This window comes from Monopterus albus, unplaced genomic scaffold (genome assembly GCF_001952655.1).
Source record: "Monopterus albus unplaced genomic scaffold, M_albus_1.0 scaffold42.1, whole genome shotgun sequence".
In the NCBI taxonomy this organism is placed as follows: Eukaryota; Metazoa; Chordata; class Actinopteri; order Synbranchiformes; family Synbranchidae; genus Monopterus; species Monopterus albus.
In genome coordinates this window covers 570744-587867 of record NW_018127922.1, presented here as the reverse complement: position 1 = coordinate 587867, position 17124 = coordinate 570744, and the positions used below count along the sequence as shown (strand labels likewise).

General features: G+C 38.4%; 1 protein-coding gene across 4 annotated transcripts in view; it reads right to left on the bottom strand.

Moving 5' to 3' along the window:
• gabrg2 (gamma-aminobutyric acid type A receptor subunit gamma2) overlaps nt 1–13864 on the bottom strand; it is a 45671-nt gene extending 31807 nt beyond the window's left edge. For all 4 annotated transcript variants that reach the window (XM_020599762.1, XM_020599763.1, XM_020599764.1 and 1 more), the window contains exons 1-3: nt 13401–13864; nt 5763–5902; nt 988–1055 (exon numbers count right to left, since the gene is read on the bottom strand). In XM_020599762.1, the coding sequence (XP_020455418.1) occupies nt 988–1055; nt 5763–5902; nt 13401–13516 (324 nt within the window). In that variant the 5' untranslated portion in view covers nt 13517–13864. The remainder of the gene's footprint in view (nt 1–987; nt 1056–5762; nt 5903–13400) is intronic.
• Nucleotides 13865–17124: the final 3260 nt, after the last annotated feature.

Sequence of the window (17124 nt, the reverse complement as noted above, 5' to 3'; positions counted from 1 at the left end):
TTTCGGATGACCTGTTCTGCCGTATTTTAGTCATCACTTTATCATGACAGTATTTGTTTAATATTGGTATTATGTAATATTTGTAGCAACATTATTACTGGTAATCAAAAAGCAACAAGGAGCAGGATCGTCTGTGATCACCTTTGACTCAAATAGTTACACTCATCAAAACACCAATATCATTTTCAGAAGCAGATACAATAACCAGTTCTTTCACTCATATTAGCTGAAACTTAGTACAAAGTATTATAACAAATATTACAAAGACTTGAACTTTTAACACAAGTAACAAAGTGGTTAAAAGCATAAGTTATTCTATTGCAACTTTAGCAACTGTATTAAAAAGCATACACTAGGAAAATAAATGGTAAAAAACAAGCAAATTATCAAATCCTTAAAAAAAAACACATCCAAGGAACAGCACATCACAAATTGGTATAAACCACAAAGAGCTGGAGCAGGTGACACCTCAGACTGTAGCTGATGCAGGTCTTGGCAAATCCAAAGCAAGAACATCTTAGGATTTGCCAGTGTATGTAGCCATTTGCAAATATGCTGCTTTGAGATCTGGCCCCTGTGTTGTGCAACACAACTGGTTAACTGTTAATCAGTTTTCCAATTTAAAATATGAAGTGTTTAATGCAGTCTGATGCAATAAAAGGACCACATTTATCCATGGTAGTGCAAAGGCCAGTGCAGTTGTTAAGTACCTGACTGACAGCTGCATTATGCTGCAGCACTAATACAGCAGTGGGGCAGCATAATGATTAGGTGGGCCAACCAATTTTTCATGACAGCATTTGTCCTGCTTAAGTGTTCATGAGCAAGACAGTATCCCGCTAGGGTAGCTCTAGAGAAGAGACTTCCTCTTTGCCTGTCTCCATCCTCAGGGAGGTGAGAGGTATTCTCTTTTAGATACTGTATAAATACAACTTCAGGCTGATTGATGACAACAATGACACATTAGCAGCAATTTCCAGTACTCACCATATTGATGGCATTTACTGGGCCGATGCTGTTGACAAACATGTCTGTTGTGATCACTGTTGGTTGGACTGCAAAGAAGCACAGGGAAATACAATTTTGAGATGAGCAATGTTCTATCATGCACTTGCATAATAAGTTTTAGGAAGGTGTTTTTCTGTGTTGTGTACAGTCTACCATCATCATAATTATCATCATCATCACTGAAAAATAAGACAAAAATAATCTCCCCTGATGTGAATGCGAAGTTGCTGGAAAACATCACTGCTCAGTTAGCTTTCAGTGGATAGATGGTGGTAGACATGCACACTGTCGGCACTATTCACTGGAAATGCAACATTTTCTATTCATCTTTGAGGTTTCAAATTCACAATAGCTAACAAAAGCAATTTTCTATACTAGAGCATCAGGCAACCACCAATCAAAGTAGAAAGAAATATAATAATAAACTTATTTTTAAAAAATGCCTAACATTAGACAAATATATCAAGATCCATAGAATACAATAGCTCTGATGACAACCAGCTGAGGTCTCATATAAAAATAAACATAAATAAATAACCAAAAACATCCTTTACCTTAAAGAAATAAAAATTAGACAAAATGCTTCAAAATTGAATGCAAGCATTTAAAGAAATTAGAAGTAAACTAATATTAACATAAAAAATCAAGCCAAGTAAAGACTTGATTGATCGCATACGGCTCAAATTTAAAACATTTTGGTTGTTTTACAGAGTGTAATGCTGGTCCATGAGCCAAAGGTTGTATGTTCAATAAATGCTCAATTTACCTAATTGAAATGATCCCACTTTACATTTGCAGCATTGTACTGGCATGATCAGAATTTATTAGGCTCAGATTTTACTTTGTCTGTGCTGAGATTACATCTGACTTCTTTTTCAAACACATTTCCTGTCAATGTCAGAGAACCACACTTTGCTTGTGTTTACAACCAAGCTCCTGATCCATTTATCAGAATACCTCTGTGCCCTCTGCAGCATCCCATCCATTCCTTCTCCTGTCCTTCCACACTTCAGGCCTGAGAGCTTCTCTTGACAGTGAAACATTTACTCTCTTTCCTCACAGACCTGCTGGTATTTATTTGCTTTACACTCACACAGAGGTGCATTTTTTCGCCAACGGTGCCTCATAGACATTCTGACTTGACAAGATTAAACATTTTATCCCAAGACATCACCTAACAAATGTGCCACACCGGTGAAACACCAGTTGCACTCAGCTCTCAAATGTCAGGTTTCACTTGAGGATAATCCCTTTTAAACACAGTTAGTTGCATGTTTTCTTCCATATGAATGGATTATCTCTGCTTGTGCACGTGTACATCTGCCCACTACCATGCATTACACTTTTTGTCTCTATTGCCTATGATTGTGTAGCGAGATGGACAGCCAGATGCTAAGACCAAACTATAGCTGAGGGAACTGGACAGCTTAGTGTCAAATGGACACCTGTGCTCTGTCAGATCCTCGGAGTCAGCCTGAACAAGCTTCTACACTTTGACATGTAATGTGCTTGTTTGTGGATGAGTGGATGTTATGACTGAGAGGAAGGTATCATTAAGACTCAACCGCCCTCAGGGCTTGATGAGATGAGGTAGTGTGTGTGCAGGTTTGTATCTATTTTTCATGTCACTCCCAGGCACACGTGAATGTACATTGCACTCGCATACAATCACACACAAAGCTCTTAATGGTCTTATGCCTGACATAGCATGATCAACAATTAAATTTGCTTTTGGCCAGCTATATCAGTGAGTAGTGCACATTATCACAATTGGCATCATTAACATTTAAATATACTGCAAAGTGTTATGAACAAAATGTATAACTGAGAAAAATCACATATAAAGTTGTGGGCAATAGAAAATTAAAAACAAAATGAATTCTCTTATTTTATACAGCCAACTGGAAAGTGTATGTTTCATAAATACACAAACAAGTGCCAAGAAATATTATTCAAGATGCCAGTGGACATAAAGTGGCTGTACTAAAAATTTCTATGCCAGTAACACCCACCACAGACATCCTGGTAAAATGCTGACCAACTGACAGCAGCTCATACTGTGGATGCCAAATCACCAAGTGCATTACCATCATGTAGACATGCTCAGTAAACTCACTGTACAATAACTTTATGTTCATGAAATTGCTCTACATACAGCATTTGTGAATGCTACGAAACTATTTTCTAAAAAGGCAGTGACCATGATTAATGTCGTGTATGTATTATGAATTAGGGGTTTTCATATTCTCTTTTGCTCAATGTCTGGCCTATCTGCTCCAGTTTTCATATGTATAGTAAACTCCAGGGGCATTAAATTTAAATGAATGAACTTCAAAAGGGGAACTGTGATTTAATCAGCAATGAATCTAAATTCACAGCCTTTCAATGCTCTGAGGAGTGGAGGAAAAACTTTGACATGGTATGGTCGGTTAGTTGGTGGTTCAGACGACAGTATAACCAGCTAATTATAACCCCTCCGTAGCTCTGTAACTTGGCAGCAACTGGAAGACTGATGTTGAAAAAGCAAGATCATAGGGTGTTTGAAATGGTGGCAGCCAGCCTCCCAGCCACACAGTGGCTCTCTGGGTCGAAGTTGCACCTCAAAGCATATCTGAACTGCTTTTCACTTTATTCCAAAAGCCCACTTCTAAAGTTTTGGGGAAAAAAAGATGTGCCCTTCATGAAATATCACATTATATCCAGCATTGTACATATTGTACATATAGAAGTATATGTAAACACCATGAAAGCAGCTACAGCAGTATTTGATAGGTTTACATGTTGGTGGCTGATGAACTGAAAGCTTAACACCTAAACATCATGAAACATTAAGTCTGGTTCATCAGATATGGCAGAGATACTAAAAGAGTGGTCGATATTTTCTGCCGCTTTTGAGAGTGTAGGTTGTATGTTCTCTTTTCCTGTGGGTGTACTGAACCACAAGACACAAAACTTCATTTAAGCATACAAGACAAATATAAACTGTCTCAAGTGTAACTCTGACATAGGCTGATGCGAGTTCCCCAACTATTCCTGCCGTCTGCAGCTTGAACACAGCCTTAGCCAGTTTTTCCCCCCATTCAGCATGAATATTACAGTCGATGGAGAAGCAAATCTCTGCTACAGTATAGAGTGGTACATCTCTATCATTCTGTAAGAGTAAGTAACAGATTCAGCCTTAACCCCATTTTTCCAGGAATACTGACTCATGAATCAAATATTTGAGGTGAGCATCTCCCCATTCTGCTCTTGCAGATGGATGTGACAGGCTTTAGGATATATGTGCAATTGTGTAGACAAGGGTGCCCTGTCCAGCTGTCTGAAGGGAAGTGAAGGGAGCGGGCTTCTCGGCTCATATTGAAAAGACCAGGTTTGCAGGACTGCTATCTCGATCCTGTTGTACTTTATAATAAGCCCAGCTGCTTGTAAACACACACATAGAATGGACACTGGCAAACATACACAGACATTTTGTACTGCCCAGCATGGCATAATATTGAACTGGAAGCTTTGTTCATTAAATCTTCTTTGTGTTCAATTTCTACAATATTAATGTAGTGAATGAATGTGCAGGCCATCCGGCTACTGTACAGCCGGCCTCCTGTTCTCCTTTCATGCCGTTAAAAAGTTTTTTATTTTATTTTACAATTTTCAGAAGAGATATTATATACTATGCTGTACGGTATGCATCAGATGGCATGACTAACATGATGTTTGGCTACCACACACCTAACAGCATTAATATTAACTGATATTAACTACCAACAGATGATATAATCTGATGTCATTTAAACAGGAAAAAGTATTCATAAACAGTGCATATGGACAAATCTGTTTAAACCATGTGAACAAATGATTTACACACACAAATCCAGATTTATCAATATTTTCTTACCTACATTTGTACATACTCTGCAAACATATTTAGAACTGCCTCGGACCATCCCTATGAATCCCGATGAAGGCCCAGCTGTCTTAGAAATGCATACACAGAAGTTTTAACTAAAATTGCACTCAATAAAAAGGCTTGACTGGTTAATATAAGTAACTAATAATCAACTGTCTCAGTTCTAACTTAAATATACAGTATGAGAGCATATACCGTTTTTACTGATCAGCTGCTCCTACCAATTTCTATAGTGCCGTAAGATTGTGCATGTAGCCAGAGTTAATTGGTAGCCACCTGCTTAGTTTGCAGCCTTACTCCATATCAAGCATTGCTGGAAGATTTTGCAGCCTGTGCCTTCAGGAGAGAGTGCATCTTTAGAGACGGACATAATGTGTTTGAAGAGAGTGATGAATGGCTTATCAGCTGTTCCCAACAGGTTTTGCTGCACGACGTAGTTTCCTGGAACAGCATAGGAGTTATTGGACACACCACTCTCACCCCACCTCAAGTCCTTTCCTTCTTCTCTCTTGCAACGTCACTGCTTTCTCCACAAGACATCTCTAGACATATTTCGTTATATATATAGAGAGAGACAAAGGTTCTGGGCTTCACACCACTGTACAATTATAGATTATCTGTCTTCATCAAGTGATAAATGGCAGGCACCAGTCTTCAAACTGTCCCTCCTACAAATCACATGACATCATGCCCTTATTTTTTTTTCCACAATAAATGGCTAAGGTGCTTCTGTATAAGCATCTGTGTCAGTTAATAAGCACATACAGTATATGTTTTATTGGTACTCTGGGCATAAATGTGGGTTGTGTTTCTTTGAGTATAGAGCTTCTGAAAAATAAGCACCCACCTCCGATGTCAGGTCTGAGTTTGTTGTCATATCCATCTAGTAGGCCGTTCAGGATTATTGTGACGTCACTCTCATACAATTTGGGAGTCAGCACCCACGTCTTGTTAGACCCCTCATCTTCGTCATCCGTCTGAAAGGAGCTACAGGGAGGAGAGAAAAAAATACAGGCAATCAATAATTTCTTTAAAAGGCGAGCAAGCAACTCTGCTTTCAGTACAAAAAGGGAGAAAAAAGTCTTTTGAAGATCTCGAACCAAGGTCATGAGATGAACCAGGGAAAATATTCAGCACTTTTCATCACCACATTATTGCTAGATACGCTGAGATATGTGAATAATCTTCCATTTCATTTAGTGTATTTTTTTGTTAAAGTAGTTGCATCACTGAAAAATGCTAATGTGGGTTATAGAAAAAAGTGAAATAAAATTATCATTATTATCTTGACTCATTAAAAGCTACACATTCAGTGCAATACTTGTGACGGAGAACATTCATTTTCTCATTTCTCTGAAAGCACTATTTTTCTGAGTCACCTCAGACATCTCAAACTGAAAAGATAATGACGTCTCTAGAGCCCCCAACCACAGGTACCACCCTGATGGAGCAGTAAATGTTGTTCCTGCTCTACCACAGACAAGTCTGATCTTGGTAAATTGTATGTCTGTAGTGAAGGTTTAATCTCTAGATCTTTTTCACATTTAAGACCCAAATAGAAGATGCAGAAATTCCGTCTCCAGTGATTATGTATTATGGGCAATTAATATGCTGACAACAACATGTTACCTTGAAGTAGGACTATGTCAGGAGACTTGCTGTGTAGCACTACATAATGTTCATCTACAATAAGAGGAGAGATTTGTACTACCAGGGGGCAGGGCTGAGATGTGCATGTACTGTACTCTGTGTGTGACAGAAAGAACAGAACAAAAAGGAAAGAGACTGTAGGCAAAAAGCAAATAAAGCAGGCTCTGAATTTGTGCTGCATCTTTTCATTGAATTTCTGGTAGCACAATCTGTGTGTAATTAGTGATTTAATAAGGCAGCAGTTCATTATGCAATCAGTGTCTGGGATTGCCTCCTAAACATGTTCTGTGCATGAAGAAAGAGGGAAAAGACAAAAGAAAACAGTTCTTGTATGACAATACATAGCATTCCTTCAACTTAACAAGAACTATGCCAATTAAATTTGGCAGTATTCGTTCATGTCTTACACAGCACTGTAACTTCACTGGGCTTTTTATTAGGCTGTTTGTTCTAGCCTATTTAATCTTATTTTTATGTTTTACTCTGATGTACTCTTTTTAAATCCAATTTATATATCCTTTAATACTGCTTTATTTTTTTATACGTTGTCTTAATGCTTTAAAGTACATTTAATTGTCTTGTTGCTGAATGATGCTCCACAAATCCACTTGCCTTATTAAGAGTTGCTATCACAGTACTTTAGCAGCTCAAGTTAACTTCTGGTTGTTGACAAAGTCACAACTCCAAATCCCTAAAGTGTTTAGTGTTAGTAAATAGAAACTGAAAACTGAAAAAAGGGTTTCTATAGAAAACAGGATGCAAAAATGAGTAAAAGCTGAACACTGTAAGGACACGGGGATGTGTAATCAGCCACATTTCTCCAGTTATCTGTGAAATCTTCCTGATATGCATCAATGAAAGGCCTGCCTTTATAATTACAGTACATGCAGGTTATGCTTCAGATGGAAGCTGTTTAAGTAGCACAGATTTGTTTAGGCACAGAATGCATCACAAAAAAGTAATATGATAGAAAGGTAGATTGTGTCAAATCCTAAAGTTGTCATGGCTCCAGATCACCTGAGCACCTTCAGTAACCAGCATCAGGCAGATAGCCAGTAACACAACAGTGCAACCTTGAAACAGTTGTGAACGTTCAGCAAGGCTTTAAAGCAATGACAAGAAAGTAGACTTCTGAATGAAATAATACAGATTCAGAAATTGTGAGGAAAAAAACCCCACTGTTTCCATGGTAAAGCACACGGACAGAAGCCCTGAGAGCTTTCTTGTGTTCTTAGACTGGGTGTAAGGAAAAATGTTTTGACCAGCAGTCTTCCTTAGCCTGCTTTAAGTGGCATCCATCTCAACCACAACACCGATGTCTAAAATTCTTACTGACCCTTTTAGGTATGCGTCACATGATGTTATTAAAACATCCAGGAAGCATCTGTCTCTGGTGCAGACAGGCCAGTGAAGCCCGTGAGAACCTGAGAGTTAGGTTGCTGCAGTTTTCACATCTGTATTCATCCTGCATATGGAAATGCTCCAAAGACGAGCAGATCAAAGGAAGAGCAATGTATTCTCTGCTGCAGGCAGATCTAAGAGTTTGCCTACTAATTTGATACCTCAAGGTCCACAGAGAGGCCTGCACAAGTTTGTGTATTGGAAGTGTGTGTGCTGTTTGTGTTTCTGTTGGATTTTCATGCATACACACTGTATCTCTGTCTGTGTAGGTAATGATGGAGTGTTATGTGTTGTGTTCCCAGCTACACTCATTGAGGACAATCTGCTTCATATTTTCTACCCTTCACATTATCAGGAAACACTCTCATCCCCATTACTTAACACATGTAAATTAAAATCTCATCTCAGGTTTCATGTAAAGCAGCAGAAAACTGCCATATCCTCTGTGGTTTTGTGTGTTAACCAATCCACATCAAGTTCCCTTGAGCAATAATGCTATCATGGTTTAAAATGCAGCTAATAAAGGCACCAAATCTAATGAACCATCATACTTATTATTACACAACAAGAAATTGGTCCTGTGCCTATGGCAACAACACAATAACCCACTCTTGGCATCATGTTATTGTTACAAAGCTCCTTACACAAGCACTACTTTTAATAACACAATACATTGGCTGCATTTTACTAATTAAGAAGCTGTAATTATTTTAAGTGGATGTAACTTGTTTTTCTGAGTAATCAGTCAGGCTCAACATCTGCAGTAAATGTACTCGCATACAGAATTACACTGACTCTGTCAGCTTTTAGTGGACTTATCTGACCTGTGGCAGAGAGAACCAGTCTACTGTATTTACAAGCTTCACTCAATCCAGTCTAAACCAGATCACATAGATGAGATAATTTCTGCAATATAGGCCAATTTATAATGGTGCCAATATGGTGTGTCATTTCAAAGGGCCATAGACTATTTAAATGTGGTGTTATACTGACATTTATAACCAAGATATCTGGATAGTAGATGATGTAAAATGAATAATGACTTGGTGGATTTACAGGCAATTTATCAGTAAAGGAGTGATAAAAGGGTCAAATCCTACTTTTAACTTGTTTGAGCTTTACATGAATGAGGATATATCTGTGAATTATGACGAGTCAAAACCTAAAGAAACAGTGAACGTGTCTAGTAAATTATCATCTGCATAAAGTATACAAAGGAGGGGAACACAACATTGGCAGATAAGTTGTAAAAAAAAGTGTCTTCAACACATCTGCAGTGTACTTGTAGCTTAAGAGATTCACAAACCCTTTTGGTTTAAAGGTAGTCAAAAAAGATCGGTCCACAGAATCTCACAGGATAAAGCTAAACTATCAAAACTGAGGCATCAAGGATGGCCATAAATAAAATACCTTAATCAGAGCGCACTTTCTTAGGTTGGAAATAAGCAGGCATGTTATGTGCCAATAGTCCTGACCCTACTTCAGGTTTATTGTGGTACTTAATGGGCTGAGTGAATAGGAATTATCACCACTGCAGTTTATTCAAACTCTCAACTCTATCCCAGAAATCAGAAATCACACTGACCTTAATGCCGCCTGGGTAATAAATATGACAGATTCTCCAAATTATAAGCAAGAGGCTGCTACAAGTTATGACTGTCATCTTCTACTGTCCTGTGAAATTGTCCTCAACACAGGAAGAAAAATATTGACGTGTGTGCTACCATCTGGGACATAAATATTCATGAAAGCATACATGAGAGAATTCAGTAATCAAAATTATATATCCAAACCCTCCAAAGTGATGACAAGAGGCTGAAAGAATGTGAAGTCTTGACTGAGTCCAATGGACAGTAGGTTTCCCATTTGATCATATGAAACAGTGGCTATTTGATGAGAATTCATGCTGTTTGGGAATAACCTGAATGCAGCAGTTGGCAGGTAGGACTCATGAAACTTGTCCAACATGATCTAAACTGTACTTACAGTAGCTCAAGAGGATAATAGATATCTACAGTATACTTATTCTTCATTTGTGATTGTTGTTATGTACCATCTTCATTTCATGCATTATGTCTATAGCATATTCAAGCTAATTGACTCTGCAGATCTGGAGTTTCATGTTTAAGTACCTGATGACATCAATGATTGTCAGGGTCAGCCAGTAAAGCTACCCACAATGTTAACGATGGACTCAATTACAAAGCCAGGCGAGATGGGGTAAAGAATATTGCTTTACTATATTCACTCAGAAAATACACAGTGATAGTCCAGAATCCAATATCCACATCAAACAACAGTCCAGGGTCAATACCGGCAAACAAGCACAGCCAAGGGAAGTCAAGCAGCTGGTCCAGTAGTCGGTACACAGAAGAAACATTCAACACTCAGGAGGGCTAGACAGAAATTGGTAGTCAGGTCAGGAAACAATCCAGGGTCAATAACATGAATCACTAAAGCAAGGATAATGCTGGAAAGTCTGCACGAAGTCAAGAACAATCTGGCAGGTTACTGATTTGGGTGAAAACAGGTGCAGGCAATTAGCGCTGATTACTGTAAAGAAACCATAACAGATAAACCTAGAACAGGAAATGGCGACAAAATAAGAGCCTAAAACAGGAAGCGGTAGGACAGAACCCTGACAAATGATAATGATTTTACAACTTTAATTTAAAATATCTAATTAATAAACCTTTAATATAAAGATATGCTAAATGCAGATGGCTGTTGGATCTTCTTTGGTACTTTTCTACTTCTCTGATGACAAACAATTAACGATTACCTTATTTTAATAAAGTGACAGGGCACCACAGCCCTACAATAAACATACACACTCTATGATGAGAAAGAACCCAGGCATCCTTACATCCTTAAAATGTAATTTTCTACATATCTTTCCCACAGACCCAAAAACAAGGGTCGTCATGACCAGATTAGGATAAACATTACATCCCACATGGCTAACTTGACCATATTCAACTTTTATTGCTGACATGGCCTCGACATCAGCCTTACTCATCCTGTCTGCCTGTATTCTATTAGTCATGACAAGTACAGAGTTAAACAGTTCAAAGGGAAAACACTACACAAGATACACAAACATAATTATATTAATTGTATGCTGAATATGATGTTATAGTGTTATAAAAAATAGTGACAGTAGTCAGAAAACAACAACGTTGGCCATGAGCCTGGAGATGACAGCCATCCAGTTTGCACTTTGTTCATCCTGCCATACAGAGGCCATACCCTCAAGTGGTCAGTAATACTCAAATAGTCAGTTCATAGTTTTCTTCTCCCTTATTCTCCCCCCTTGGGTGACTAAGATCACCCACATAAGCAAAGACGAAAATGATTCTGTGTTGTCAATCTTCTGGCTCATATACCATTAGTCTGTTGTAAGATATTTTATACTTAGTCTAAGTATAATAGGAATTCCATGTTGCTGGCATAAATATGTGGCATAAGCTGCATATGTTCAACACAAATTTTAGATGAGGGATAGAGCTAAATTCACAAAGCAAAAGCAAAATCACAACACAAAAATGGTGTGAAGTTGTAAAACCTTGCTTGTTCACAGCCAATGTCACCCTGCTGCATATACTAAATGCTTTGCATATTTTTCATGTAATTGTGCAAGGTGATAAATGCATTAACTGAAAAATATTATTTGATGTTCATCAAACCAATGTACAGTACAGGTAGATGCATGCTGATCAAGTCTGAACTTTTTTATTCTTTATGAAAACAATCAGTTGTAAATGAGAATTTAAAAATATTCAAGTGCAGGTAGAGCTACAAGAGAGAAGAATAAAACTATTTGTAGTGTGTCCCAGATTGTGGTTATGTAATGAATTTCAACTGTCATCTGAAATGTTTGATATAAGTTTACAAGACAAAAAAAAACATCAACAACAAAGCATGAGAACTTCCTCGCTCTGACATCACTTCCTCTTGTCATGTCCATCCCATCATCCAAACTCATTGAACTACTGTATATGCCAAAACATGTTAAAACATTTCTTCTACTTGTACTTGAGTGTGTTGAGCCACATCATGATGCTGTGATGCCTTTGATGTGAACTGGTAATTGACTGTGCACTGAGGCTTAATGTATATTATGCAATGTAGCTACAACTATGAATGAGTCATAAAGAGCATAGTTTACTGAATGCATGGCCCAGGCCTTCAGAGATGTCTTATGTAAGAGGTCTCATGCATGAATCACAAATTAGATTTAGTGAATTAATATACAACACACAGTTTGCATATATAGGGTTTATATCGCTAAGCTTTGAGCCATAAATGTGATCTTACAGGTGTTTGCACAGAGAGTTCACATTTGTCTGTGAACTTATCTCAGTGCATTATGTGTCAGTCACTTACAGTACATGCATTACCTTCCCACTGATCTCAATTCTGGATGTATTTCAATAGGACAGGTGTAGTGTTTACTCAAGCATATTGGAACCACTACTGCTTACAATGTCGGCTGGGCAGGGAGCCCTGAGCTTGCGATCACCACGACGGTGATTGAACGTCGGCTTATTTATCTGCCTCCATTTTTCACCCTCCAGCACCACAACCGGAAAGCGAGGCGAAGAGCATCGCCAGCCAACTCCTCTTTACTATTCTTATCTTGATGTCTTGACAGGGACAACCGAACAGCTTCTTTCAACAAACCCAAATCTGTGCCTCCGTTAAAGCTGAGATGGACGTCCTTTGTGCGCGCAAGGCCACGATCATTCCATATGTGTTATCTTTGTCCTTAGTGTGCCTTTACACTTGCACTCTCTGCATGGTTGTCTGCCATTTTGAAACGCTTTTTTATCCAAATACGTGGAATGAAACGTACCTTTATTCATATTCAAGTTGTCTTTATAACAAATGACCAGTTGCCGAAATCTAGGCTGAGTTGGGCCACATCCGACACATGCGTCCAGTAATGACGCTTTGACTCTTAGAATAGACCTGATCCTTAAAGACAGCTTAGCAGAGACTATGTAGCCTTAGCTTCACTCAACTTAGCCTGGCACGATGCTATTTCTAACGCCGGACAGATTGTGAGAGAACAGGCTACTGGACAGATCACATTACAGTGTTTATCCCCAAAATGTTCGTCCACAGCTACATATTTATTATAGTCTGTTACTGTTAGTCGCTTCGGTTTTCTTGCAATAATGTGATGCATGTGTTGCTGTGGATAAAAATACCACACCTCCATATCTAATCACACTTATACGTGTGATATAACATGACTTGGTTTTTCGACTAAAACTGGATCCTATTCCTCAGCATCATTTCAGGATCCCACTAATAAGAGGGTTGGGTTGGGAGGGGTAGCAAAATGATGTTAAAATGAGAAACATGCTGTCCAGCAGAGCCGGCGTAAAATCATGATTTCTAGAGAAAATATCACGCATTAATATCTTACCTTATAGGGAGATTAACGACAATAAATACCCAGAGAAGGAGCTTCAAGGGGAGTGAAGGCTTCGCCATTGCTGTCGAGCATTTGGAGGCGAAATTTGGTGAAGCCATAATTACCATCTTCGTTTCCTCTTTATTGCAGATGGACGTGTCCGTCTATTTACTGTGTTTCCTCTCTACGATACATCACGCACATTAGCAGTAGACCCGAGGCGGACATGCGGTGAAGTGAAATCAGCCAAAACAAAACTGATGCCACTCAGACACTTGATTTCGTCCCGTTCTGCTGTCTGTCTCCGATTCGATAGCCCAGCAGGGCCCTAAAGACCCTCGCAATAAGCTACTATAATATTTGAGCAGCTGGCAAAACCAGTGCAGCCTCAGTCTGAATGCAAATTATCACTGGGGTCAGAGAGGAACGGATTCACGTCGCTGCAGCACGGAACAACACATGCGTGGTCTCTTTAAGCGGAAGCAGAGCTCCCTAGATTGGGTATATTGGTATATATCACGTGATCATTTTAAATAATTTTTACGTGATGCATTATGTCGAAAGGATGCTTCGTTTAAAATCGCATCCAGGCCCTTTTACTTTTGCGCCATATCATTTTAAATTTAATTTGAAAGGGGGGGAAATGACATTTTTGCCGATCAGTCTACACTCAATAACCCACAATGACAAATCATTTTACTAAAAACCAAAACTCATAACCTGTCTTACAATTCATGCAAGTTCAATGAGCTCTCTCTAGAATTTAGAGTGTGTGTGTTTGGAGAGACCTGAAGATGGTAGACACTTCCTATCCAATCTAATAAAGCTTGAGGGGATCTGCCAGGAAATACTGGATAAATTGGGATATAATTAAATCTACAACACAATAAAAGTGATGGGGTCTGAATCAGTATTTTCTGAAGTGAGTATTATGTTTCCTACTAGTTACACTATTTGGCAATTACCACCAAAAAGCACAACTGGGTCTAATGTGACATCCTGGGGCCCCTAATAGGCTAATGAGCAGAAAATAAAGACTGGGTCCACTATCAGCGACCACAATGTAATCATGTTTCTTGGCACTTTTCCTACCTACAGTGCAGACAAAGGAACAGTTATAAGTAATTACACTAATCAGATGGAAAAATGTGTGTGTGTGTGTGTGTGTGTAATCCTATAAATGAGTCCATAATGCTTTCAGAACCTTGGACAGTACTATTAGCTTAAACTGCATTACAAACACCAGTCAGCACCAAGGACAGCTCCCATCAGTTTGTTGCTGCAGAGGGATATCAGAGGAACAAAACCTCTCACAGCCTAATTGATGTAACACGAAATAAACAAATAAATGCTGTCATTCCTAAACTTGAACACATAAATCTCATTTGTTTCTTTTGTCATTAGCTGATTGTTTGACTGAATGTGGTTATGAGGGAACCCACCCCAGAGGATACGTCTATATTTATTTAACAAACCCAATTCTGTGATGTATGTAGTTGTATAAGGCATATTTTGAACCCAATCCAAGGAGGGTATCTGAAAGTTTGCATTGCCCTTCATAAGATGCTGTACCCATTTTAATGTCCTTACATAAGTATGCTAATGTTCCTGCTTTGGTAGTGTAACTTCTTTCCAAGGACTACCTGAGGGAATATGCATTCATATTTTAAAACATAAAATTGTACCCTGTCCCACAGTATCTCATAAATTACTTTGATAGTGCTGTTACACTTCAAATATCTTCACCCTCCTCTCTCTCTCAATCTATCTATTTAAAAACAGATATATTTATATTGCTTCTATGGCAAGTCTCAAATCGTGTTAAATGTTACCTCAGGAGAGCAAATAGATATAAAGATGAACATATAAAACAATGAAATACACAGAGTATAGTAAACTGCACTGTTTATAAAATTTTTATAAAATAATTAAATCCAAATTGTAACCGTCTGTTGTATGGTTCCAGTTGTGAAACACTTGTTATTAATGTGTGACTGGGCAATCAAAACTGATTTCAGCTGGTGCAACCTAACGTGACATGCATGGAAGATGAGATGTTTCTGATTTGAAAATACCACCACATAGGCTCCACGTAGGTTAATCATCTTAGGAAAATTGACAGATGCTTCATCAGCCATGCAGTACCCCTCTAAGAGTGAACCATCAGCCTCTCCTGAATAAAATATAAAGTGGAAGTCTCTTGTAAAATATAATATATACTCCTTTTAAAGGTTTACAGTGTGCATTTCCTGACTTTGTTTTACCTCAAAATGTATGTTATGGTGGATATACAGTAGGCTTCACAAGCTCAAAAGGGAACAAAGACAGTTATTTATGCTATGTTTTATGCTTATTTACCTTTAATACATTTGTCTATAATATTTGCAAAACACAACTATATTCAGGTGTATTTTGGCTGCTGTTTTATGGTTTTGGATGAGTTAAAACACTATTATGAGCTGATTAATAGCATTGTTCTCATGTGCTATTTTTCAGTTTTATGTTACTAATATCCACAGCTTTAAAAATGGAAGTGTAGGTCTTGTTCATCATACGCTATAAATTAAACTGGTGTTAACTTATACATATACACAAACACACAGAGCCCATATCATTTGGTCCCCAGGGTCTCCTTCTCTCTCTCTCTTTGTGCACTGAAGCTGTCAGAAACTTAGGCCATGAATATTGTGCCCCAGTCAGTGGGTACTGGTTAATAGTTGGACATACTGATTAAGCTGATTCGAATAAATATTAAAATACCTCATGAGCACTAAATTATGGCAGATAATTAACCTAGGTGGATGCTTTATTTGTTAGAGATATTTATATTTGGTTGATGGTTGCATGAATGAAAAGGGTATAGGGATATGGTGTTGTGTTGTTGTTTGCTGTAGCAACATATAGTACTTACTTTTAATCTGCGTGGCATTTATTGAACATTTATTCTTATGATACAAGTCAGCCAGTTAATATCCCTGGAAGAATCTCCCTCTGTTTCTTTTTTTCATGCTCTCTCTCTCTCTCTCACTCTCTCTCTCTCTCACACACACACACAAACAGAGAAAGTGAGAGAAAGTGAAAAAGAGAGATGTCAGGTTAGATCCACTTGGTTCAATAGTTGCAGCAGAAATTTGAGGCACTTTGGCAAATCCTTATACTGTATCATGGATGTGTCTGTGCTATCGTGCACTGACCTACCTCCCTGAAATACAAATACATTAAATAACATTACATTTGCTGATATTCATTTACAATTTTTAGACCCTCTGGCTCACACATGAACTAAATATTACACAATATACAGTGGGTACGGAAAGTATTCAGACCCCCTTAAATTTTTCACTCTTTGTTATATTGCAGCCATATGCTAAAATCATTTTAGCATAAGTATTCAGACCCTTTGCTCAGTATTTAGTAGAAGCACCCTTTTGAGCTAATACAGCCATGAGTCTTTTTGGGAATGATGCAACAAGTTTTTCACACCTGCATTTGGGGATCCTCTGCCATTCCTCCTTGCAGATCCTCTCCAGTTCTGTCAGGTTGGATGGCAAACGTGGGTGGCCAGCCATTTTCAGGTCTCTCTAGAGATGCTCAATTGGGTTTAAGTCAGGGCTCTGGCTGGACCATTCAAGAACAGTCACGGAGTTATTGTGAAGCCGCTCCTTCGTTATTTTAGCTGTGTGCTTAGGGTCATCGTCATGTTGGAAGGTGAACCTTCGGCCCAGTCTGAGGTCCT